General features: G+C 41.2%; 1 protein-coding gene across 1 annotated transcript in view; it reads left to right on the top strand.

Annotated features, from left to right (window-relative positions):
• The window catches only part of COL4A1 (collagen type IV alpha 1 chain), a 232,061-nt gene that overhangs the window by 94,626 nt on the left and 110,265 nt on the right, over positions 1–27,170 (top strand). The window contains exons 3-10 of the mRNA XM_073556826.1: positions 11,530–11,619; positions 11,702–11,746; positions 13,963–14,007; positions 14,094–14,156; positions 14,253–14,306; positions 15,928–15,954; positions 19,145–19,225; positions 19,334–19,396. Of these exons, the coding sequence (XP_073412927.1) occupies positions 11,530–11,619; positions 11,702–11,746; positions 13,963–14,007; positions 14,094–14,156; positions 14,253–14,306; positions 15,928–15,954; positions 19,145–19,225; positions 19,334–19,396 (468 nt within the window). The remainder of the gene's footprint in view (positions 1–11,529; positions 11,620–11,701; positions 11,747–13,962; positions 14,008–14,093; positions 14,157–14,252; positions 14,307–15,927; positions 15,955–19,144; positions 19,226–19,333; positions 19,397–27,170) is intronic.

Raw genomic sequence — 27,170 nt, 5'->3', positions numbered from 1 at the left:
GGTATGCATTAGTGGTAACCTGCAGGTGAATAAATACCATTTCAAACATTTTTGGAACTGCAGAGAGAAAATGAAGTTCTATTCTCCCTGCAGCCGCTCACTTCCAGTCATTGGAGCAGCTCAGGCAGTGAACATTAAGGGCTCTACATTATGAGCACAGTGATCATACCCACTGATCCTTGAGTGACATCCTGCTCTGCAGTTTATGTGTTCAATGCAGGATGTCAGTTAAGAAGCAGAGGGAGTGATTACCGTGCTCTCCATGTAAAGTGCGATGGCTGCTCACTGTCCCAGTGCCGCCCTAATGTCTGGAAGTGCACGGCTGCAGGGAGAATATAATTTCATTTTCTTCCTCGAGCCAAACATCACATTATACTGAGAAACATGTTTGAAATTGTATTTACCTGCAGATTAGCACCATGTCAGCAGGTAAGCACCATGTTTTTCTGATAAAAGGTTCCTTTAAAAAGGGGGAATTGGCTTTAGGTCAATCATCATTTATTTAGGCTGAGTTCCATTTGCACATTTCATATGTCTGTTCTGTTTTAGACATAGACAAATAGAATTCATATACAAAAGTGATCCATTGCATCCTTTCTGCAAAAAAAACAGGTGCTCCATTCACATTTTTATGAGATGTTTCTGGCTTCTGATTTTTTACAATAGAAGAAAAAGTTCTGCATACACGACTTTTTTTTCTGGTTTACTAAACTTGCATCAAAAGGACATGGGGTCTCTCTGCTTCTGTTATTCTCACCTTCCGACGGCCTCCGATCTCCTTTCCACGCTCCCGGCATCTTTCGGTCCCAGTAATGCTTAGCGCGAAGGACCGGAGATGACGTCACTCTCGCGAGAGCGCGACGTCATCAGTGAGGGAAAGAGTCCGGGTGCCATCGGAAGGTGAGTATATCACTATTTTTTATTTTAATTCTATTTTTTACAGGTTTATGGTACCCAGGGCCTGGAGGAGAGTCTCCTCTTCTCCGGACCCTGGGTACCATCCGCACATTGAGTGCTGCGCCGGTCATCTCCTGGCTGCGTCACCGCTGACCTCCGTGCAGCAGGAGATGACCTGCGGCAACCGTCGGGAGATCAGCGGCTATTCGAGGCCGGACTGCACCTGTTGCTGATTGGTCGCGGCCGGGCGTGACCAATCAGCGACGCGGGATTTCCGTTACAGACAGACAGAATTAGACGATTATATAGTAGATGTTATTTATTTATTTTATACAGCATGACTAACTGTTTTAAGGATAGAAAGAAAGTTTGAAAATTGTGATTCTTTTCAAAGTTTTCATCAAAATTGTGATATTTTCACAAATGAAAGCAAGTCATATCAAACAAATTTTACTAATATCATGAAGTACCATATGTCCCGAAAAAAAAAAACAATCCCAGAATCACTTGGATACGTTGAAACATTAAGAGTTATTACCACATAAAGTGACACTGCTCAGATTTCTAACATTTGACCTGGTCATTAAAGGGGTTGTCACATGAACAAAGTTCATTTTAATCAATATATCTTGGAATAATAATTAGCAGAATTGGATGTGTTAAATAAAAATGTTCCTGTGCTTAGATAATCTTATAAATATTACCCTGCTGTGTACTGTGTAATGGTTGTGTCTGGCCATGCAGGAACATGGTCTGATCATACACATCTCCTGGGCAGGGGAGCAAAAAAGTATACAGACGGGATAGCACGGGGTCGCAAATAATTATTTCTTTGAGGTAAAACATTTTTAATGCACTTGTTCTCCCATTTATTAAGAAAAGCAAATCCCATGCAGTTCCAAAGTAGTCCACTGATCCCACGATGTTCCACGTCGTCTAAAGCGTATGGAGCACGGTGGGCTTTTGCAACCGCCACTGCCAGGCACACTGCTCCGCAAGACCGGCTGGCTATGAACTGATGTAACCTCAGTGACGTCAGTGAGGTTACATCAGCTCAAAACGTGACCAGCAGTTCGGCAATACAAGTGACCTTTTGGAATCGCTATAATACAACGGACTGCCAGACTACACTGCTGCCATGTCATGCAGAGTGCAGTCCGATGTACTACAGTGATTCCACCTGGTCACGCGGACTGACAGACTGCGCTCTGCATGACCCAGCAACTGTGAGGTCTGGTAACACTAAGGGAGCCTTTATGGGAGACTTCAAGGTTGCTAGAGTTCCTAACTGCTGGTACACCTGGAGGTTGTGAACTCTGTTTACCTTAGTTCACAGCCTCCAGGTTTCCCCGCAGTTGGAACTCTGGTAACATTAAAGTTTCACACACATTGCGTTTTAACCTCGTTTTTGATTGCGATTTTTACCTGCGTTTTTGTACAGCAATGAATGCTGTTTAAAGCTAGTTGAATAAAAAGGAAAATAGGCTTAGTTAAAGAGACAGATAGAGGGATGAATAGATAGATACTTAGATATATAGATAATAGATAGATACAGTTGAGACCAGAAGTTTACATACACTATATAAAAAGACACATATGCATGTTTTTCTCAATATCTGATATGAAATCAGAATAAGCATTTCCCATTTTTTTGGTCAATTAGTATTGCCATAATTATTAATATTTGCCAGATGCCAGAATAATGAGACGGAGAAAATATTTTAAGGCATATTTATTACTTATTACTTACCAGTGGCTGTTAATCTGTTAAATCCCGCTGTCAATCACTTACAGTGGGATTTAACATGTGCTGGCGGGAAGCAAGTCATTAATCCTGCCCAATGGCACCCTGTGATCACATGACAGGGGGGTTGTCATGACAGCGAGGGTCCGCTGATGACCTCCGTACCTGACATTGTGAATCTCCTAGGAGATCATCATTTCTACTATACATAGCAGAGCTGAAGCCCTGCTATGAATAGCACAGGTGATCAAACGATTGCAGTTTCAAGTCCCCTAAGGGGCCTATTGAAGTCAGTAAAAAGTGAGAAAAAAGTTTTTAAAAATGTGAAAAAAAGTAGAAAAACACAAAAGTTCACATCACCCCCTTTTTGCTCCATTGAAAATAAATTCACATATTTGCCATCACTGCATTCAGAAATGTCCAATCTATCAAAATATAAAAACAATTGTAACGCCTGAGAGAGGCGAGCTTCCTAGAGTGGATCTTCTGGGTCACGGTACCGTACATCCACTGGGTGAGCTAACCAGATGAATCCAACCCCTATACAGGGATCGTTAGGGGCAAGGCCAGGGGCTCCAATACCTCGACAGCCGGTACCAAGAGGGCGGTTCGTAGGGAGATAAAAGCCAAAAACGGAACAAAATAATACAGGACAGGGGAGGTACTGAGGAGAAAGTATTTCACAGAACACTGACCGACAGAGACAGGAGAAATGAAAGAATCAGAGGACAAGGTCAGAGACCAGAGGGAACAACAAAGTCTGGAGACCACCAGGGACGGGTGGCTAGGACAGCAACTGCAGTAGAGATGAGGAGGAACAGCGAAGGACCACAGGGAAACAGGCAGCAGGGAAGGCACAAAAAGGGACCAAGCCACTGAAAGATGGGTGGCCTCAAGTGAGACAGACACTGGGAAACCAGATATCAAGGGCCTAAATAATGGCACGGAAAGTAACACAATAATTAGGCGCCTCCACTAAGGGAGGGTGGCCTGATAAACCTGTCAGCGAGACTCCATTGGCCAGGAGGAGCTTCCAGGTTGGGGTGCCGCAGTGGTTAATGGTGCAGGCAGTGCGCGTGGCCACGTCCTAATGATCATGCGTGACAGGTATCGCCGCCGACCGTGAGGCCGAGAGTGCAGGAGGAGTCCCCTACGATCCCCGTCCAGCAGCACACCAGGATGCAGGAGCGAGGAGGTGAGTATCAGGGGACTGGGTGGGGATAACCCTAGCAACAATTAATCTGATCAGTAAACGGGGTAAGGAGAAAAGAAATCATACTCCAGAATTAATTTTTTTTGGCCACTGCAACATTACAATAAAATGCAGTAAGAGGCTATCAAAACATCGTATGTACCCGAAAATGGTATCAGTAAAAATGCCATCTCAAGCTGAAAAAAATAAACCCTCACCCAGCCCCAGATCCCAAAAAATGAAAATGCTACGGATCTTGGAAAATGGCGACATAAGCAAAAAAATTGTCTTACAAGTTACAGAATTTTGTCTTAACACTTAAATAAAAATCTATACATGTTTGGTATCTGCGTACTCATACTGACCTGAGGAATCATACTGCCAGGTTAGTTTTACCATATATTGAACATACTAAATGCATACTAAAAACCCATGTCCCCAGTGGTGGTGAAATCTAAGTTCCTTCTCTGCTGATAGCCTCACATAGTTGGGACAGCTTGAAGGTAACCTCTAGCCCCCTCAAAATGCTTATGTGGGCATGTTGGTCTTCAAACGTAAAGCAATCTGTACTTTTACTCATGCAATTCATTGCTCCATTACTAAAAAAATAATAATGTTTTATTCCATATGAAAACAAAGGTGTTGTGCTGTGGACCTTCCAAAGCAGTGCCCGAGCCTCTGTCTCCCCCGCTCTGTTACATTTAGCGCCACCATCTTTTGGTTTACAGTTCACTGGCTTGATTACAAAGTTGATAAGCTGTCAGTCAATCAGAAGGAAGTGGAGCTACATGTGGAATAAAGCAGAAGAGACAGAGTTTTGGGTAATGCTTCGACAGATTGCCTTCTATTTCCAAATACCTAATTGGCCATATAAGGAATTGGGGAAGGGGGGCTGGATCGCACTAACAGATACCTTTTAATAGGAGGTCAATAAACCTATCCTAATAAGTACCACAGTTGAACCCCACAAGATATCATCTAGAACTCACAAGACAAAGCCACTTTAAAGAGGATGTCATCACTGGAGGACCCGGCCCTTTATATGTGTGTCCTAATACTTGACTTAGGACTTGGCCGAACCAGGCAATCTGGTGACTTGTTCAAACCAGGAAATACCTTTAAGAACTTATTAGTCTAAGTGAAGAAATATCTACCAGAAAGACTTGAACAGGATACACACATAATGAGAGGCATAATTAACACTATGCATGAGCAGTAAGGCCACATATAAGCACTTCGGCCACGTTGTGCCCATTGTGTCTTTTCAGCCTTTTGGCCACCTGTATTCTGTGAATGGAGAAGGCCAAGATGCTGTAGCATTGCTAATGCCAGCCAGCATGTTGAAAATACTTTACTGCCCAAAAGACAAGAGACATGAAACCTGTACATTCCTATGCCTGCTCGGCGCAAGCAGTGGACACAATTGTATCAAATCTAGGAAATGATCAGTGAGCTAAATATATGAGCAGCAGGAATCTCACTGATATGTTCCACAATGCTTCATCCGGCAGTTGCATTTCCATCAGAGGCCAGGAAGGATATGCACCAGTTTTTTGCCCCGCATGTAAACAAAAGTGTTATTATTCACTGACATCTGGAAAATGTTCACAAATTAAAATGGAAATGGTGGAATTTATCATCCTCTACGACAGTTTTCTGGTATAAAATGACACGTGGCATATTTTCACAATAACGTTCAACTTTAAAAAAAAAAGAAAAAATTCTGCCCCGCACTCTCATAGCACTTTAGTGAAAAAAAAAGTGAGACGAGCTTTGTGGAAGGTTGTGGCCGATAATCGTAAGAGAAATTTGTTGTAATAAATGCCAGAACGCTGTCATCCATTGGAGAAGAAATCTGCGCCAGTCTCTGACTACTGTAGATTTTATTTCTGGTGCTTGGACCGCCCAAAGAGGCAAGTGCATGTCACTCAGCGAGCTATAGATTTAAGACTGTTGTGTAAAACGTCAGTCTTGATAAACTTCATTCTTGCAGTTATTATGTTTTATTTTTACAAAACTGGAATAAAAGATTCACATTTTGATTGTATATTTTGAATAGAATATTACTTAAATACACCATATATTTACTTCTAGTCCTAACAAGCTATTTTTTTTAATTTTCAGACAGGAATTACCCTTATTTACGTCATTTACTTTCCAATTCTGTTATGGCGGTGGACAATTAAAGCTATTATCCAGATGCATAAGTTATTTAAAGCAGGAACTAGATGCAATATATTTTTTTCGGGAGATTTGTTCCTACTGTTCAGTGAGTCAGCTGGACATGCACAATGTCCCATAAAACTGAGGAAATTGCAAAAACATGTGGCAGCTAATCATTGTAGCAGAACTGATATGTGTATTGTGTCACTACAAGACACATCCTCTTTTCGTATCCCTTTTTGTGTTATATACAAACAGTACGTTATGGAGATAGATAAAACCACAGAATGAAGTCCGATGATACTTAGATCTAGGCAGGCATGTTTAGAGGACTTTTCCAGGCTGAGAAGTAAAGTCTGCAGTCACTATGTGTGACTGCAAATTGACGATTTGTTCAAATTTCTCTGTATTCCCCATGCAAGTGGTGGTCATGTGACTGCAGCTATGCAATTTTTATACTTGGGCCGGAGTCACACCAAACGATTAAAAAATCAGTCCGATTTTAGCGGTACTAAATCGCACAAAGATTTCTTGTCCAGGGATCCGTCTGTCATCCGAATTTCCGTCGATGAACCGATTTTATTCGCATCTAAGCATCAAATTGACATCCAATGCCAATGCCTGGTGCTCTTTCCTGTTGACCTGGAGAAGTCTTGCGATTTAATCGCAAGTCACAAGTGTGGTGCGCTTTCAATGGGATCTTTAATCACATCCATAGACTTGCATTGGCGAATCCGATCCGAAAATCAGTGACAATCGCAGCATGTTGCGATTGTCTCGGTCCGAAAAAAAACGGATGATGGGAGCAGCACCATAGAATAACATAGGGAAGAATGCAATGCGATTTTTTATCTCATTACCTTTGTCCAATTTAATCGCTAGTGTGACTCCAGCCTTGTAGTTAAATGCTGACAAGATTTATCTGGCTCCATGCAATAAGACAGTTGTGAGATGCAGAAGAGAAATCAAGTCGGCATGTAACTGCAACTATGTATATTTGTAATCATCCAACCGCCCACTCCCACAGGGAATACAGGGGAATCATGACAATGTGTGCACTGCATACTGCCACAATTCGCCAGTCTGCAGTCACATAAAGTAACTGAAAACTTCTCTTCTCGGCCCAGAAAATCCTATTAATATCAATACACATATACTGTACATATGATGTAATGTACAACGCTAATTATAAAAAAAAAGTTGAGACACTTTGTAATATGTTAGAAATGAACAAATGCAAAAACATGGTACTTCACAAATTATAGTCATATTCATTCATTCATTCATGAGTAAATCAAGCAACAGTAATGCAACAGCATAAATATTTAGATTCCAATCATTATCGTAAAGAAAATCCTTCAATAGAAGTAGCTGTGCAGGGCTCCACAGAGACCCTAGCAGAGGCAAAGTTTTATCCAGCAAAAGATCACACTTGTGACGTTTCAGGTCGTTCCCCTTTCTCAACCATTCAAATCTCTTCTAGACATTTTGCCAACAAGGAACATAGGACACATATCGGAAGATGAAAGTTAGACCTGTTTCGATTTCAGCTAACTCATTTAGAAATTGATGGCAGCAACACATCTAAAAAAAAAGTTTGGACAAAGTTAACAAAATGCTGGACAATTACCGTAAGTGGTATTAATGAAAAACAGCTGGAAGGTCAATTTTCAACTAAGTTATAGACTGTATAAAAATAGCATGTCAGAGAGGCAGAGTCCCTCAGAAGAAAAGGTGTTCAGAGGCTCACCAACCTGTGAACAATTTCTGAAAAATGTTCCACAACATAAAATTGCAAAGACTTTTAATATCCCACCATCTATAGTACATAATATAATCAAAATATTCAAAGATTTTGGAGAAATCCATGTACACACAAAATGAGGCTGAAGGTCAATTTTGGAAGCTCGTGGTCTACAGGCTCTCAGGTGCAAAAAACAAAGCAATATATCAACACAAAGCTAATTTAAAATGGACTGAGGTAATATGGAAATGTGGTCAGATGAATAAAATTTTGAAATTCTTTATGGAAACCACAGACGCCATGTCCTGCTGACTCTGGAGGAGAGGGACCATCCAGCTGCTTATCAGTGCACAGTTCAGAAATCTGTTTCTTCAATGGAACAGGCTTTTCGTTAGTGCCTATAGAATAAGCAGTTTTGATATATATTGAAAGGTGTTATCAATGTTGAGCTGATCATGACAATGCTTATAGTAGGGAAGATCTTGCATATTGCATGACAATGCTAAACCACATACTGCATCCATCATAACAGCATGGCTTTGCAGAAGAACAGTTCATGATGAATTGGCCACCTGCAATCCAGACCTTTCACCAAGAGAAAACAGTTGCCACATTATGAAATGCAAAATCTAGCAAAGAAGACCCAGGACTAGAGATTAGCAAACCTGTGGATGTTCGGGTTCACCGGGTTCGACTAACATGCAGTAAAAGTTTGGTTTGGGTCCGAATTTGACCTCGAACTTGACCCCGAACCTGAACCCAATAGAAATCTATGGGGACCCGAACTTTGGTGCTTTAAAATGGCTGTAAAATGGTCATAGTCAGGGCTAGAGGGCTGCAAAAGGAAGCTAAATGGGGGTAAGAGCGGGACTATTGTATGGGGATGAGTATCCCTACCCTTACAGATTTCATCCACAGAGCATGGGGAAGAGTACCCTCACAGCTCCAAAATGTGTGCTCCCGTAGCGTACATTCCAAATGCCACCAATGAAAGCTTGTAGTATGATCTTGGATCAACCTGGCAGTTCTCAGCAAGGCTTGCTACCGGCAGTCCAGTTAAAAATTTCATCCACAGAGCATGTTTCCACATTCTCTCCACAGAAGCTGGTAACAAATTTCACACCCAGACAATGGCCCACAGTACCCCCACAGGATGGCTTGCAGAGTACACACAGAGGCTTAAAGGCACATTACTCACACAGATATGGGTTAAAGAATGCACACAGCAGCTTTTCATAATGTACTCCAACAAATAAGGGTTAAAGAATACACTCAGCGGCTTTTCACAAAGTACTCCCACAGATATGAGTTATAGAATACACACAGCGGCTTTTGGTAAAGTACTCCCACAGATATGGGTTAAAGAATATGCAAAGTACTATCACAGACATGGGGGTGCAGAGTACACACAGCTGTTTCAAAGACAGCACTCGCACAGGTAGGGGGGATGCAGAGTACACACAGTGGTTTAAAGGACAGTACTCCCACAGGCAGGGGGTGCAGATTACACACAGTGGCTTAAAGGGCAGTACTCCCACAGATATGGGTGCAGAATACACACAGTGGCTTAAAGGACAGTACTCCCACAGGCGGGGGGTTGCAGAGTACACACAGCAGCTTAAAGGACAGTACTTCCAAAGAAGGAGGGGATGCAGAGTACACAAAGCTGCTTAAAGGCACAGTACTCCCACAGGTGGGGGGGGGGTGCAGTGTGCACACAGCTGCTTAAAGGACAGTACTCCCACGGTTGCGGGGGTGAAAAGTGCACACAGCGGTTTTTAGCACAGTAGTAGCATAGTACTACCACACATATGGGTTGCAGAGTACACACAGCGGGTTTTTTTTTTGCAGTGTGCAGTCACTATTTGTCCCTCATTCAAGCTGCATATTTACATTTTCCACAGTGTCTCAACTTTTTTGCAGCTGGAGTTATAGATGTAGCCAAGATCCTTCTGTCTTTAGCATGTTTCTACCTCTAAAATGGTGATAAAGTCATGTGACAATCACATATTTATATATAACACAAAGAGAATCTGTCACCAGATTTTTGCTACCTAATCTGAGAGCAGCATAATGTAGAGACAGAGACCCTGCCTTTGTCCTGCTTATATTACCTGTAATGTGTCCCATAGGTATGGTGTGTCCCCCTGTATCAGCCGCCTACCCTCCGTCCATCATGCCTCTGTCCGGTGTCTTGGCGCCGCCACCATCTGTCCATCATGATGCCCCTGTGCGTCGCTGCCTCCTCCTGTTTTGAATGCAGGCGCCTGCTCTGTGACAAGAGTTCTCGGCCATGCGCAGTGCGCGCTGCCCGAGAACATCAGGCTATTGCGCCTGTGTGTTGCGGAGGCCCCAGCCCCACAGTGTGAATACATCATAACACACTGCAGGGCAGGATCTGGGGCCTCCACAACTGAATTCAAAATAGGAGGAGGCAGCGACGCACAGGGGCATCATGATGGACGGATGGTGGGCGGCGCCGAGACACCGGACAGGCATGATGGACGGATGGTACTATGGTAGGGGCTGATACAGGGGGACACACCATATCTATGGGACACATTACAGGTATGAGGAGCTATTTATAAAAGTTGATATTTCAGCGTTACTAGGGGTCAGAAAAAGGAGAGCCACCTTCACAGAATGCAGCCTTAGTGCTGCTGAAGGTGGCTCTTTAACTGAAAAACGCCCTGGGGGGGTGACAGGTTCCCTTTAACCTCTAGAGTCTTTTCTTCTGCTTTCAAACACGTAACAATCCTGACGAGGTCATCCCTTGACCCAACCTTTGCTTTCACCTATTGCCCCATATTTCTAGTCCCTTTTGCTTTAAAACAACTTGAACAGCTCGTCTAAAATTTTCTCCCACCTGTCATCACCACACTATTCGACAACCCACAACCTGCCTTCTGTCCCCACACCTCCACTGGAGTTACAAACGACTTACTAGCTGCTGAAGCTGGAAGCCGATATTACATGTGTCTTCTCCTAGACCCGTGAGGACAGGGTCCTCTCCCCCTCTATACCGGTCTGTCACTGTTAGTTTGTTCATTGCAATTTCTGTATGCTTTTGTAGGTAAACCCTCTTCACATTCACAGCACAATAGAATCAATAGTACTTTAAAAATAAATAATAATATTGTCACGTTAACTGTAGTCTCAATATTTAAACATTCCCTTTTTTGTTAATAGATGCACCAAATAATATATTCTATATCTATATTATACACTAATAATGTGAAATCTACTCAAAGGCAATAGTTATCTTGTGACATGGATACCTTTTTTTTATTTATTTTATACTTTAACCTGATGCTAATAAAATGAATCAGATGTTTCAGAATGCTCAGTTAGATCGATAATTCTTCAACTAAGAGCTTGGTGGAAAGGTACAAGTGGTCCTAAATGGATACTTATCAGAGGCCCACTAATGATCTCCATGCATTGTCTACCCTCTAGTGGCCAAAATTCAGAATTCAGAATTGTGATGATTATCCTTCACGTTACTTTTAGCTTACATTTGGTTTAGAGACTCATCTATGTTCAGTGTTTCATCTTTTATAGTTTATAATAAAGAGTAAAGCATTTTCAGTGTTACGAATACATTCCCCCAGGTGTGATATTACTGCTAGGAATATTCCCTTTCAACATCAACAGTGTGTAAAACACAAGTTCATTTTAGGACTTGGTAAAGAATATTCTCCACAATTGCATAACTAAGCTAGAGACTAAAAACACTATGACGTTTCTACCGTTTGTAACTTTATACCATGTTCCTGTTCTCTTTGCAAGGGTGAACGAGGATTTCCTGGTCTACATGGCGTTATTGGGTTTCCTGGCCTTCAAGGACCAGAAGGACCTCCTGGACCATTTGGACAAAAAGTGAGTGATTTATATGATGATCCAGTTCAGTTTCTTTCACCATGTATACAAGTGCAACATATCCAATCTTCTACTATTACAGGGTGACACGGGTGAACCAGGACTTCCAGGTACCAAAGGAAATAGAGTAAGTTCCAAACTATTACACATAGTGCATAGCAATTCTTCAACTATAATGTAATTTGGGCCTTAGCTTATTTATTTTGCAGCATATAAACCTAAATCCGACCTAAAAAGACTGTAAGATGGTCAATGTGTTTTATAAAAAAAATGAACTCTTTATTAACAAAATTACACACACAACTTATTAAAATGAGGTAGGAAACGCAAAACTGTATAGTGCTAATACATGATACCGTAGTGTGACACACTGTTGCATATGACAGTGAGGTTAGGAACAGCGATAATACCCTAATCAGGGAAAAACAGAAACTAGCAATAGCAGTATGGTGGTGCAATGGTCATTGCTATGTGACAGAAGGAGTCAGATGCATGCAAATCAGTGCAACTCTATAATATGGCTGTCCATATACTGTATGTACTTACTATAGTCTATTCCTGAAGACATGGCACCCCCACAACCCACGTTTCCCCACCATTTAGATGTTCACTGTAATCCTTTTTGACATTCACACAGTTCTATCTCAAACTAAAGCTTCCAAAGCACAGTTTTACTGAAAACTTAGAAAATGAAACATTCATTTCAATTATATAAATTACATTTTTGCCAAATAACTTGAAAGAAATGCTAAATGTGAATAACAAAAATACACCGGCGCTCCCTGTTGTAACTGATGGTGGATATGTGCAATACAGCCGCTGCTGGCGAATATCCTGGGTCTGTGCACACCCAGAAAAAACAGTAATAATAAATAAAAAATTATATTACACCTGTGCTGGCTGACTATACCATGTGATGATACCTGAATAAGTCATGAAAAAGTACTTACTTCCTATGAACTGTAGGGCTGCGGGTGGATCCAGCGTGCGCCACTTGTGGGGGTGAATATACCACGGTATGACAGAAGACGCAGCACCAAGGAGGCGTCCCTCCTGTGGGCAGTGGTGCGGGAGCGTCTCTGAAGCTGACAGCCGCTGGGCGCGCTGAATGATGGCGGCGCGCTCCGGCCGAGAGGCGCCGCCGGCGTGCAGCGGCTGAGAGGGAGGAGATCAGGTGACGTCACCGAAAGAGGGGGAAGGAAGCGCGTGCAGGCCAAACTAGAAGCTAACGCGTTTCTAAGGTCTACGGACCTTCTTCATCAGGGCCATCATTCAGCGCGCCCAGCGGCTGTCAGCTTCAGAGACGCTCCCGCACCACTGCCCACAGGAGGGACGCCTCCTTGGTGCTGCGTCTTCTGTCATACCGTGGTATATTCACCCCCACAAGTGGCGCACGCTGGATCCACCCGCAGCCCTACAGTTCATAGGAAGTAAGTACTTTTTCATGACTTATTCAGGTATCATCACGTGGTATAGTCAGCCAGCGCAGGTGTAATATAATTTTTTATTGAAAGAAATGCTCTTGTGTCTAGATTTTTGTTGTTTCTCACTGTTACTATTATTTGTAATGGCATCCCCCACCTTTGAATGCCCAGCTCCAGTAGTCACACATGCTCAGTAGGTTAGCGCGACCATACACATCCTCTATTACACAGTCGGCAGGCCAGCCAAGACCCACCAGCGCCCTAGAAGAGGCTTCTTTTTGTCAGCCATGGACACATTAGGCAGACTTTTGATGGGGAATCCAATGAACAACAAAGGGCACTATAACAAGCATCTAACAGCCGATTCTGGACTCAAACAGTAAAGTATTTCAAGATCGAACAACCAAACTAAATATTAAATATTGTCCCATGGAGAGAAGTTATCACCTATCCAGAATAGGACACTTTTGTCCCTGTTAGAATGGAGTGTGCATGCCAAAATGCCACTCTATTCATTCTCTATGGGGCTACCGTAAAGAATGAAGCGGGTCAATGGGCCTAAAAGTGACCCTTTGTGCCGGTTAGTGCAGGTCTCAACTGTTGGATTCTCACTGTTCAACTATCCAGTGGATCAGTAATAACTTATCTCCACTGGACACCTTCTTTAAATTGTCCCTCTGGACACCCTCTTTAAACTCCTTTTAAGCCTTTTTGTTGGCTAATGAATGACTCTCATTCTCTCTCACTCGCTATCTTTCTTACTCTCTCGACTTCTCCCTCTCTGTCTCACTAACCCTACTGAATATTGCTAAGATATTATTAAAATCAGTTACACAGTGCATTTTACATTCTACAAGTGGTTTGCTTTTTGAAGCCATTCAATCACAAAGTCATTGTTTTTTCCTTTCATTCAATTCAGGGGCCTCCTGGATCTGCTGGATTTCCAGGAAACCCTGGCCTCCCTGTATGTATTGGCTTCATTCTGAATAAATAATTGATTGCATTTGAAAATAGTATTTTAATCTATTATAAAATCTTCCATTTCTAAAGGGCATTCCTGGTCAAGATGGCCCTCCTGGCCCGCCTGGTATTCCTGGCTGCAATGGTACAAAGGTAAATGATGTAACTTACTAATAATGCATTTTTTCTAATTAAAACAGGGGTTTGTAATGTTGTTAGATTAAGTAACAACTTTTCTTTTCCTCATAGGGTGAAATAGGACCATTGGGGCCACCTGGGCTTCCGGGGTTAATAGGTTATCCGGTAAGTACTACATACTTTTATGGTTTAAATACCATATCATACTGATATATACTGTACAGTGCAGACTAAGCATACGTAAGACGAGAATTGTAGTGTCAAGAATAGAGAAGGGAGCTGGTTCACTTTTACATTCATTACTGGTATATACCATACTGGAAAGAATACATCCAAGGCCTACTCCAGGTTTATGCAAACTTTTGGGTGACAGTCCCAATGGGGATTTCTTTGCTTTTCATTTTTTTCTCCTCGCCTTCCAAGTGCTCTAGCTTTATTTTTCGGCTGATAGAGGTGTATGAGGGCTTGATTCGGCAGTACTAGCTGTAGCCTTTATCACTACCATTGTTAAATCTTTATGACTTTCTGATCTCTTTTTATTCAATAAAATCAGAAATTCTTCTCTTTTGTTCTAGTGTTTTTTAATTTTCACTTTATGGGGGTAGATATTATAACCTTTTATTAGTCTGGACAGTTATGCAGGTAGCGATACCAAATATTTTCTTTCCTTATTTTCTCCGATTTTGACTTGAGACTTGATAATTGTTTTTTCTAAATAATTGGAATATAATTTACATTTTTAATCAATTTCCTTGGAGCACATGAACCTGCGATGACTTGTACAATGTACTGCAAAACAGTAATTTTGCCGTGTATTGTAAAATTACGGATCTACTAGGTGCACAAACATGACAAGTTCAGTAAGCCTCTGGCGGGCATGACAATATCATCAGCAACCCGCGTTCAGGTTGCAAGAGAATCATAAGAGACAGTCCCCCCATTTTCAATCTTTGTATGCCATGATCTCAGCTGTTTTATGCAATGAGCATATCCATCATCCATGGAAAGAATACACTTCCCATAAGCACCGCCTTCAGTTACTGCATGCTGAAGACTGCATGGTCGCTTTAACCCCTTCCCCATGTGTGACATATATGTATTTCATACATTGGGTGCTTTGTGTGAAGCAGGGTTGGGATGAACCAGAGCTCACAGATGTCAGCTGTGCTACACAGCCAGCATCTGCCTCTAACAGCAGCGACTGGAGGTTTCAATTTAACCATTTAAATGTCACTTTCATTCACTGATAACAGCCTTTAAATTGCCTCTGATTACCACTGCATGTGCGCACCCATCAACCATTCCTGCACATTTGTGGGATACCAATGAGTTGTCGTGGCAGCTAAGGACCTACTGAAGGTATCCATGGCTTCCATCTTAATCCACTTATGATGGATTTGGATGTCATTTTGACTATATCCTGCAATATATACTGTAAGCATTTCAGTAAATAGAACAAACAATCAAACAAACACAGGTCCAAGTCCCGAAAGGGGAGTGAGAAAAAAAGGAAAAATATAAAAAGTAGAAATAAAATATAAAACAAAATAAGCATATTTGATATTGCCATGCACGTAAAATTGCGATTTATCAAAGAATAACATTTATTAACCAATACAGTAAACAATGTAAAATAGAAAAAAGAATGAAATGCCAAAATAACGTTTAATCAAATTGCTTGAAATATAAAGTGTGAACTTTTTCTGTAAATATATTTGTTTTCTTTGTAATATTTCCCTCTTTACATGCTGTTAAAATCTTTACTTATCCTGTTTTGTTATTTCAGGGCCCTCCAGGTTTACCAGGAATAAAGGTATGTAGTAATGCAGAAGTAAAGTAACTTTTGAGTTAATTGATAATGTTTAACCTTTTTGATTAATGTCTTAATGTTATGGTGTGTCGTGCACGTTACTCTGTATCAGTGGGTGCTCAGGAGGGATACCACCCCATACAATTTTTCAAGAAGAGGACCACCACTCGTTGTAATCTTAGTGTAGGAATATCTATAATAATGCAATCCAAACAAATATTTTAATATTTCGATCCACATTAAATCTTCATTAGACTGAAAGAATATATACAAATACAAATGTGTGTCAAAAAAAGGAAAATTTCAATAACATATAAAAAAGTAAAATAAGCAAAAATAGGCAAAAATAAGCAATATATCCTGCAGAAAATACAAATAAATAAATGAAATGAGACATAAAGATACAGATATGGCTAGACTCATAAAATGAAGTAAAAAAAATCAAAGTCAAGGCGCCTGAAGACACATCTCGTTCGGAGGGCTCAGTAATGTATAATGACTAATTTGTGTGTTTCGAATGTACTTGAAATGATGCAGCTGATGAACAGCTAACTGGACTAATGACCAGGAAGAACTAGTTTCTGAAAAAGAGAATGGTTGCTATGGGAAAGCTGTATTGCAACTGTATAGAAAGTATAGGAACAAGTTGCTGAGAGTAAAAGTATACCTTGTGTCCAATATAAGTGTAGATATTGGGACAATATGGTACATTGAGAAAAACAGGGAAGAAGGAAGAGAGTTAGGGGAGGAGAAACAAAAAATAAAGAGTAAAAAATATAAATGTAAGTGAGAATGAAAATTATAAAAAATAAAGAATGAACAATAAAATGGAAAATTAAAAAATTAAAAATAACATAAAATAAATAAAAAATAAAAAGTGGAGAGCAGATGATAGACGAAACAAAAAGCAAATATACACAAAGGAGAAGACATGGAGGAAAGAGGGGAGAAGAAAGGAAGAAAAGGGGTAAGGGAAAGAAGCTGGAAAAATAGGGTTTGGGAAGGGGAAAAAGGTGGAAAAGAGAAAAAAAGGATGTGAAAGATGAAAGAGAAGCACAAACTTGAGATGAAGTTATAGAAGAAAGAGGTATACCAGTCCTATGAGGGTCAGTCTTGTGGAAGTAAAGAGGTGGACTAATGTCTCTATTGAGAAAATGGATGAAATGTTAGAGAATCAACATACTAGTAGCTCGAAATATTATAGTTTGTCAATGTGCCATTATTTGTAAGTGGTGTATCCAAAATTTCAGTGTCAGTTTCAGGTGTTTGATTCGATCACCCCCCCCCCCCTCCTGTGGCAATGGACACTTGCTCAGGTACCTGGTACCTTAACTATCCTACTGTCTGACTTGCCATATGAAATTGATGTGAGATCAGTAACATACTTCTACTGTAGCGTATGTCAGATTTGTATTGAAATATCTCACCTTTCACATGCTGGGTCATTTCTCCCACATATACTGCACATAGCTAGAAGGGCATATACTAGTTTAAATGACAAATCTGGAGTCACATGTATAGAAGCCTTTCATTGGGATACCTTTCACTGTCTGTGGATGGTAAATTAATAGCCTTTGAGTTTGTTCCTACATTGGGCACAATGCAGGCAGGGAAATGCAAGGTAAAAAATAAATAAATTCAGCTCACCCCTGTTATGACGAGTTTCTTTGACTCCAAAAGATCTTGAGCATGGATTCGCGTCTCTGCCAGACGCCTTGTATCTACACATATGGAAGGGAAAAGAATCCAGCTCCAAGTGATAAAATCAATTTCCTTTAATCAAATTCATTAAAAAATTCAAAGTAGGCGATAGGACATGAAGATACCGGGTATACCGGTGAAAGAGTGCCTGTCTAATACTGAACGCATTTCCAAAACTTTGCATTTAAATTGATTTTTATCACTTGGACCAGGAAGGGAAATGCCCCTCTTTTGTGTCTGTGAAAACTGTTGTATTGGTGCTTTGCACTTAATGCCTTGCTCGGAAGAATGAGATGTAAGCTGATGAAGTATTAGTAATCACACTCATCTTTGCTCTACTTCTGGCACTTTGTAACCACACACATTTGTGCAGTGAGATCAGTGTCTGTCATTACACTTCTCCCACAGGAGAAAGCCTATTCTAAGCTATTGTGTGAGTATGTTATTTTTTCCCCATGTATGTTGCTGCCTGCTTATGATCGGTCAAACTCATTCAGGGGAAGAAATACACGCCCCCCCCAAGAAGACTCTCTGGTAATGCCCAGTTGAGTTTGTCATAAATTATAACCTAAACTTTACAAGCTAATATCTCCACAATGGAGAGGAGAAATTAACGAAAATAAAATGTTTTATTCAACTCTGTAGCCACTATTCCATGATGTGGCCAATTTAACATGCTAAAACAGGCGAAAGGTCCAAATCATAGGAAAATAGCAGTCCCTTTCAAATAATGAAGACAGGTTAGTTATTCACAGATGAGATAGAGAAACATTAACAACAATGAAGATGTTATGTTCATTTTCATTGATCCTCTTTTGTACCACAAGTTTTATCTTTGTCCTTAATTTAAGAAAGAGGAGACTTGTTGGATGTTTTCCTACTCTTCAGTCAATAACAGCTCAAGTTGATTTGGGGCCTTTTAGCAAAACCCTTTCGAATTAGTGTATAGATAACAATGATGGGAACCAAATGGACATGAACTCCTTTCTTGTGTCTTAGATTTCTGAGATTTTTGAGTTTTTTGTTGAGTCTGTAGAAATTATCTTAAGGAGTGTGCACATTGTCATACTATATTTTGTAATGAGCCGAAATTAAACTTCCATAGATGAGTAGAAGACTTTTACTATATGCTTCCAGTTTTATGTGTAGTTAGACCGTTTTTTATTGTGTCTGATACCACAAAAAATGAAAAGAAAAAAGGTGGTGGCTCATTTTGTCAGATGGCATATTTATGGAGGAATTTTCCCCTAGAAACATTACTTGTAAAGATAATACCTTCATAATGTACACAAGGCATCCAGTGGTATATGTGTAGCTGCAGATGTAGGTTACATGTTTCCTTTCCAAAGAGATTCACTTACTCAATGTGAATGAACTCTGAAAAATAAATATTTGTTTCTTCTTTATACCCTACCATTCATTTTTGCATTAATTACACTCATACTACAGTCATTTACATTCAGTTTATTCTAATATTTGTATCTTTTTCCAGGGAGATCCAGGAGATGTTATTGGTATGCAGGGATTAATGATAAAAGGTGAAAAAGGTTTACCAGGGATCAATGGATTACCAGTAAGTTAAATGTATATAATGAAATAAGATTGATAGATATGTTATCATAATTATGTTTACATTGTTAATATATTGCATATTTTACCTTTACTCTTCATTTTCATACAGGGTACACCTGGGTTGCCAGGTTTTGAAGGCCCAGTCGGCCCCCCTGGTCCACCAGGGCGTACAGTAAGTATTTGAAAAATGTGAGAAAAATATATATTGTGGCTAGGGATGAGTGGACCCGTGGAAGTTCAGGTTCTGGTACCTGACCTGAACTTTATTCCAAAGTTTGGTTCAGGTACCAGAACTATACCCAATCTTGAATGAGAATCCGCACCTCACTGATATCAGGTGGGACCCGGACTTTGGAGCTGAAAAAAATTATCTTTTTCCCCAACGGACTTCCCCCGGAACTCCGAACATTTCAACGAACTTCTGGGAGAAGTCCATATTTGGCATTTAGCACTGGACACGAACTGTCCTGTATGAACTCTGAACTTTTAAGTTCGGGTTCACTCATCTCTAATTGGGACCACAGTTTTATTTAATCTTATGGAATCAGGACTATAAAATGAGATCACAAGAAGACAAATTAGGTTATAATTATAATAAAACTTCATGACAGTATTCTCCAGTAACTCTCAACTTGAGTAAACTGCCTTGTTGCAGATAAAGTCTGTTATCATTTTTGTTTGCTAGTTTTTTTTATGTTACGTGTTGTAGCTATAAATGTAGGAAAACTGTCAGACTGGGTTCTAAACCTTCCCAAAAAAAGGTGACAAAACAACATATTTATACACACAGTTTTCTCACAGCTTTGCTGTGAAAGTGTGGTTGTGATTTTTGCTTAAAAAATAGCTCTAGGTAGTATTCCTAGACTTGCTTATTGATTGGGTGGGCAATTAATTTTCCAGAAGGGCCACATGAGAGTTTGTGATTGTTGTCGAGGGCCAAACCAATAGGCGGAAACTAATTATGATCAAAGGTAATATTAACAAATTACTTACAATTATAATTATTATATTCATACTATTTTTATTATTATTATTATTATTATTATTATTATTATTATTATATGAACCATTAATTCCATGGTGCTGTACATGAGAAGGGGGGTTACATACAAAGTTATAGATATCGTTAACATTAAACAAATTTACAATGACAGACTGATGCAGAGGGGAGAGCACCCTGTCCTTGCGGACTTACATTCTATGGGATAGTGTTGAAGAGACAGACGGTCGGGGGTGCAGCAGCTCTGGTGGTGATGAGTCGGCAGCTCGGGCGTTGGTGAGGCAGCAGAATGGTTATGCAGCAGCTCTGGTGGTGATGAGGCAGCAGCTCAGGCGGTGTTGAGGCGGCAGAATGGTTATTGCAGGCTGTATGCTTTCTTGAAAAGATGGGTTTTTAGGTTCCGTTTGACGGATCCGAGGGTGGTGGATAATCGGGCGTGTTGAGGCATGGAATTCCAGAGGATGGGGGATATTCGGGAGAAATCTTGGAGGCGGTTTTGTGAGGAATGAATAAGTGTGGAGGAGAGTAGGAGGTCTTGGGAGGATCGAAGATTACGTGAGGGAAGATATTGAGAGACTAGTTCAGAGATATAGGGAGGGGACAGGTTGTGGATGGCTTTGTAGGTCAGTGTTAGTAGTCTGAACTGGATTCGTTGGGGAATTAGGAGCCAGTGGAGGGATTTACAGAGGGGAGAGCCAGGGGAGTAGCGAGGAGAGAGGTGGATTAGTCGGGCAGCAGAGTTAAGGACAGACTGGAGTGGTGCAAGAGAGTTAGCAGGGAGGCCACAGAGGAGAGTGTTGCAGTAGTCAAGGCGGAAGATGATGAGGGCATGTACAAGAGTTTTAGTAAATTGAGGGTTGAGGAAGGGAGGGATTCTGGAAATATTTTTGAGTTGGATAGGAGGTGGCAAGAGTTTGGACGTGTGGTTTGAAGGACAGGGCAGAGTCCAGAGTTACTCCGAGGCAGCGGATTTCAGGTGCGGGAGAGAACATGATGCCATTTACCATAATAGATAGATCGGGTAGGGAAGATATGTGAGATGGAGGAAAGATAATGAGTTCAGTTTTGTCTACATTGAGTTTTAGGAAGCGAGAGGTGAAATCTATCACTTAATATTGAGCAGAATTAAGTATGCTGACATCCCCCTATATACAGCATGAGCCCCCACACAGCCTCCTTATATACAGCATGAACCCCCACACAGCCCCCTATGTACAGCATGAACCCCTTCACAGCCTCCCTATATACAGCATGAGCCCCACATAGCCTCCCATATATGGTATGACAGCCACATACAGTGGGGAAAAAAGTATTTAGTCTGCCACCAATTGTGTAAGTTCTCCCACTTAAAAAGATTAGAGAGGCCTGTAATTGACATCATAGGTAGACAACAACTACGAGAGTCAAAATGAGAAAACAAATCCAGAAAATCACCTTGTCTGATTTGGCAAGATTTATTTTGCAAGTTATGGTGTAAAATAAGTATTTGGTCACCTAAAATCATGCAATATTTCTGGCTCTAACAGACCTGTAACTTCTTCTTTAAAAGGCTCCTCTGTCCTCCACTCATTACCTGTAGTGATGGCACCTGTTTGAACTTTTTATCAGTATAAAAGACACCTGCCCACAACCTCAAACCCTCACACTCCAAACTCCACTATGGTGAAGACCAGCCGTAGAAGGACACCAGAAACAAAATTGTAGCTCTGCACCAGGCTGGGAAGACTGAATCTGCAATAGGCAAGCAGCTTGGTGTGATGAAATCAACTGTGGGAGCAATAATAAGAAAATGGAAGACATACAAGACCACTGATAATCTCCCTCGATCTGGGGCTCCACGCAAGATCTCACCCCGTGGGGTCACAGGGATCACAAGAACGGTGAGCAAAAATCCCAGAACCACACTGGGGGACCTAGTGAATGACCTGCATAGAGCTGACACCACCATAACAAAGGCTACCATCAACACACTAAGCTGCCAGGAACTCAGATCCTGCAGTGCCAGATGTGTCACCCTGCTTAAGCCAGTACATGTCCGGGCCCTCTGAAGTTTACTAGAGAGCATTTGGAATATCCAGCAGAGTATTGGGAGAATGTCATATGGTCTGATGAAACCAAAGTAGAACTGTTTGGTAGAAACAAAACTCGTCGTGTTTGGATAAGACAGAATCCTGAGTTGCATCCAAAGAACACTATACCTACTGTGAAGCATGGGTTGGCAACATCATGTTTTGGGGCTGTATCTCTGCAAAGATGCCAGGACGACTGATCCGTGTACATGAAAGAATGAATGGAGCCATGTATAGTGAGATTGTGATGCAAACCTCCTTCCATCAGCAAGGGCATTGGAGATGAAATGTGGATGGTTCTTTCAGCATGAAAATGTTCCCAAGCACACCACCAGGGCAAGAAAGGAGTGGCTTCGTAAGAAGCATATGAAGGTCCTAGCGTGGCCTAGCCAGTCTCCAGATCTCAACCTCATAGAAAACCTTTGGAGGGATTTGAAAGTCTGTGTTGCCCAGCGACAGTCCCAAAACATCACTGCTAAAATGGAGATCTGCATGGAGGAATGGGCCAACATACCACCAACAGTGTGTGCCAACTTTGTGAAGACTTACAGAAAACATATGACCTCTGTCATTGCCAACAAACAATATATAACAAAATATTGAGATGAACTTTTGTTAATGACCAAATACTTATTTTCCACCATAGTTTGAAAAATAAATTTTGCCAAATCAGACAAGGTGATTTTCTGGATTTGTTTTCTCATTTTGACTCTCATAGTTGTGGTCTACCTATGATGTCAATTACAGACCTCTCTTATCTTTTTTAAGTGGAAGAACTTACACAATTGGTGGCTGACTAAATACTTTTTTACCCCACTGTAACCTCATATATACAGTTTGAACCTCCATATAGCCTCTTATATACTGCATGAATTCCTACAAAGCCTCCCGAGATACAACATGAACCCCCACACAGCCTCCTATATACAGCATGAGCCCTCACACGGCCTCCCTACATATAGCATGAAACCCGCCTAGCCTCATATATACAGTATGATAGCCACATAGCCTGCTATATATAGTATGAGATCACACATAGCCTCTTTTATACAAATAAGTTCCCATATAGCCTCCAAAATACAGTATGAAACCCCATATATCCTCCAATATGCAGCATGAGTCCCTACATAGCCTCCAATATACAACATGAGCCCCCACTAAGCCTCCTATATACAGCATAAGCCCCCACATAGCCTGCTACATACATGTAAACATATGCTTACCCGGTTCTCTGCTCCTGTCTCCTGTTCACTAAGTCTCTGCAGCAGCGCAATTAAGTGACATCATGTTGTCTGCGGGCTCGCACACTGATAGGTGTAAGAAGGGGCCGAGAACCTTTTCTCCACCAATGTATTCACCGATGGAAGATGCAGATAGCAGTGACAGTTGGCAAGCGGCAGATGGGTGACAAAGGATATGGTGCGGCTTGTGGGCCACTATTTTCATCCCCTCAACTGTCTCGGTCCATGGGCCGGACTCGAACAGCCAGAAGGCCAGATGTGGCCCGCAGGCCGCACTTTTCCTTGGTCTGGTCTATAGAGAATAATGTGCCTCTATCTAAAATGTGAAGATATGCGTATATATACTGCTGCTGTTAGAGGCAGATTTTGACTGTGTAATACTCAGACTCAGCTTTGGCACTGGGAGCTGACAATGGATCTACATTGCATGTACCAATACTAGTACGTTCAGTGTTGGGTAGGAGTTAATATGTGATAAAGAAATGTAAGTGGTCTTAAAAGCTTGCCCTCTGTAATCATCTTTTCAGTTAGAATTTAAAGACTCGATTTTTATGTTTTAAATTCTCATATTCAGGTATGCTGGCTATTTCAAGCTCTCTATCAGAAACACTATTATTTGGTTGATGGACAGATGTATTGAAAGTGCACCTGCCAGCTATTTTGGCAGATATAAGCACCTTTCAGGGCTTTTAATACCTGCACCTTCCATCTGCTTGCGTCACTGCCCTCCTGCTTGCTTCATGTGGATGATACGACCCTGCATCATCCACACAGGTTCCCTGGCATCGAGCGCCTGCACAGGCATACTTTGCTCTGCCATGTTGAGGGCAGAGCAAAGTACTGCAGTGTGCAAGTGCCAGGGTTCTCTTTGACCTTTTCCAGCACCTGCGCACTGCAGGACTTTGTTCTGCCCTCAACAGCAGAGAAGTACACCTGCCAGGAGCGTGATGACGTGGAGCCTTTGTGGATGATGCAGGATTGCATCATGCACAAGAAGCAAGCAGGAGGGCATCAATCGTAAGAAGATGGGAGGCGCCAGACCAGGACCAGCGACACCCATCGGATCGGACCACCCCGCAGGTGAGTATAATAAAAGTTGTTTTTCAGTTCTTCCAGGTTGGGTTGGGGGCTTATATACAGAATTATAGACTGTTGTATATCAGCCCTGAAATGTGATGGCCGCATCTTAAGTCGGCCAAAACTGCTGACAGGTTCCCTTTAAATAGTTGTCTGGCTGAAATCAAAAGTCTGCAATCTATGTGACTGCAGACTGCCAAACCGTGACATTCTGCGATGCGCACACTGTCGTCATTCCCCTTTATTTCTTCTGCGGATGGAAAGCCACATGACTACATCTATGTGATTTGTCAACTTGCGGTCACATACTGACTAGATTCTACGAATAGAAGAGAATTGAGAGATCACACACATGCTGTCACGTGACGCGTGGAAAATCATAACAGAGTATGCATGAAAGACGGTTGCGGTTCGGAAGTCTGCAGTCAAATAGAGTGAATGCAGACTTTCACTTTAGTCCGGACAACCTTTTTAGGAAATTAATCACTCAGAATTAAAAATAAATATATAAATATATATATAATTACATTTAGGTATAGTCACTCATTGTAATCTGTCTTCAATCAACTTTTATAAGCTAATTTACCAGAGTTTGTAAGAATAAAAGAACTTGTAATGAAATAAGTTTGCAGTGCATAAGCAATAAATATATAATCTTCCCTAAAAGAAATCTGTCAGTAGGATGAACCCTTTTAAGCCATCTATATTGGAATGTAGGTCATAGGAAGTTTTATATCTCAGGGGTAGATTGTCAGGGGGATCTATGTCCATCTGATAGATCTTAACAGCTCATTCACATATTAAGAAAAACATGGATTTCGCTAGAATAAGACATCAGATTCCAGATATCAAGGTATCATTTTATTCAGCTTCCTATGACCTACATGCCCATATAGACGGCTTTGGAGGGTTGATCCTACTGATAGGTACTCTTTAAAATCAGGTAAGTTTACAGCTGATGAAAGTTACAATTAAAAGTAATAATAGAAATGATATGTACCTTCACTGATCCTCTACAGCTAGATTTCAAGTGACTTTACACACCTGTCTGCTGGTATTATTGCGTCACTGTTTTTGTACCTGGCAGCATTGCTGAGGCCTGTTTTCACTACTATTCTACAGTCCGTACGGAAGGTATTCAGACCCCTTTAAATTCTTCACTCTATTTCATTGTAGCCATTCGGTAAATTCAAAAAGTTCATTTTTTTCTCATTATTGTAAACTCTGCATCCCATCTTGACTGAAAAAAAACTGAAATGTAGAATTTTTTGCAAATTTATTAAAAAAGAAAAACTGAAATAACTGAAATATCAGATGGTCATAAGTAGAGATGAGCGAATATCTTTGGTTCTCCGCTTATTCGGCAAGCTATAGCGCTTGCCGAATAAGCTGGAGAGGGAACCCGGCTTCCTGGATCGCGGCGGCTGAACTGCTACTCTCAGTTCCCTGGCTGCAGTGTTTAAAGCATTCTCTGCAGCAGTTACCCTGTCACATGCTTCAGGTCCTGTTTGTACTCGGTGAGTTCACCGCTGCTCTGCTCTCGCCTCCATGGCTGCGGCGTGCAGTCATCTCTGCAGCAGCTATACCCGGGAGTTGTGACAGGGTGTTTTTCAGCTGCAGGGACCAAGGTTCACCTTCCAACAAGACAATGATCCTAAGCACACAACTAAAATAACAAAGGAGTAGCTTCAGAACAACTCTGTGACCATTCTTGACTGGCCCAGCCAGAGCCCTGACCTAAACCCAATTGAGCATCTCTGGAGAGACCAGAAAATGGTTGTCCACCAACGTTCACCATCCAACCTGACGGAACTGGAGAGGATCTGCAAGGAAGAATGGCAGAGGATCCCTAAATCCAGGCGTGAAAAACTTGTTGCATCATTCCCAAGAAGACTTTGTGGCTGTACTAGCTCAAAAGGGTGCTTCTACTAAATACTGAGCAAGGGTCTTATGGTCATGTGATATTTCAGTTTTTATTTTTCAATAGATTTGCAAAAATGTCTACATTTATGTTTTTTTCAGTTAAGATGGGGTGCAGAGTGTACTGTTTTGAATTTACCAAATGGCTGCAATGAAACAAAGAGTGACAAATTTAAAGGGGTCTGAATACTTTCTGTACCCACTGTATATAGCAGCATTTAGAAGGAAAATGCCGCAGGACAGCACTACTGAATTAGTCCCTTAGATGCTGCAGATTAGACTGAGGAAGGGGACTTTCTCTGTCACCCCTTCGTTGCCCTACAATGTCATTATTTGGTGACGATGAGTAGAGATGAGTGAAGTGTGTTCGGATTCGGTTCTGAATACAATCAGCATTGAATATTGTTTTTGCAATATTTGTCAAACACAGCCGAGCGTCATTAGAGTGAACTGGAGTCGAAATTAACGGATATGCTCTGAAACGATCATTAAACATACATTCGGCACAAATAGTGTTCGAACATGTCAAAATCAGATTTGGGGACAAAAACCGAAAAAATTTGCTCATTTCTAACGATGAGTTTCCATGGCATCCAGAGGTCAAAAAGAGGCCCAAAAGCATTTCACTATTCTAAAAAA

The sequence above is a fragment of the Dendrobates tinctorius genome, unplaced genomic scaffold (assembly GCF_039654945.1).
Source record: "Dendrobates tinctorius isolate UK_male_01 unplaced genomic scaffold, ASM3965494v1 ptg000240l, whole genome shotgun sequence".
Taxonomy (NCBI): Eukaryota; Metazoa; Chordata; class Amphibia; order Anura; family Dendrobatidae; genus Dendrobates; species Dendrobates tinctorius.
This window is presented reverse-complemented; position numbering and strand designations above follow the sequence as displayed.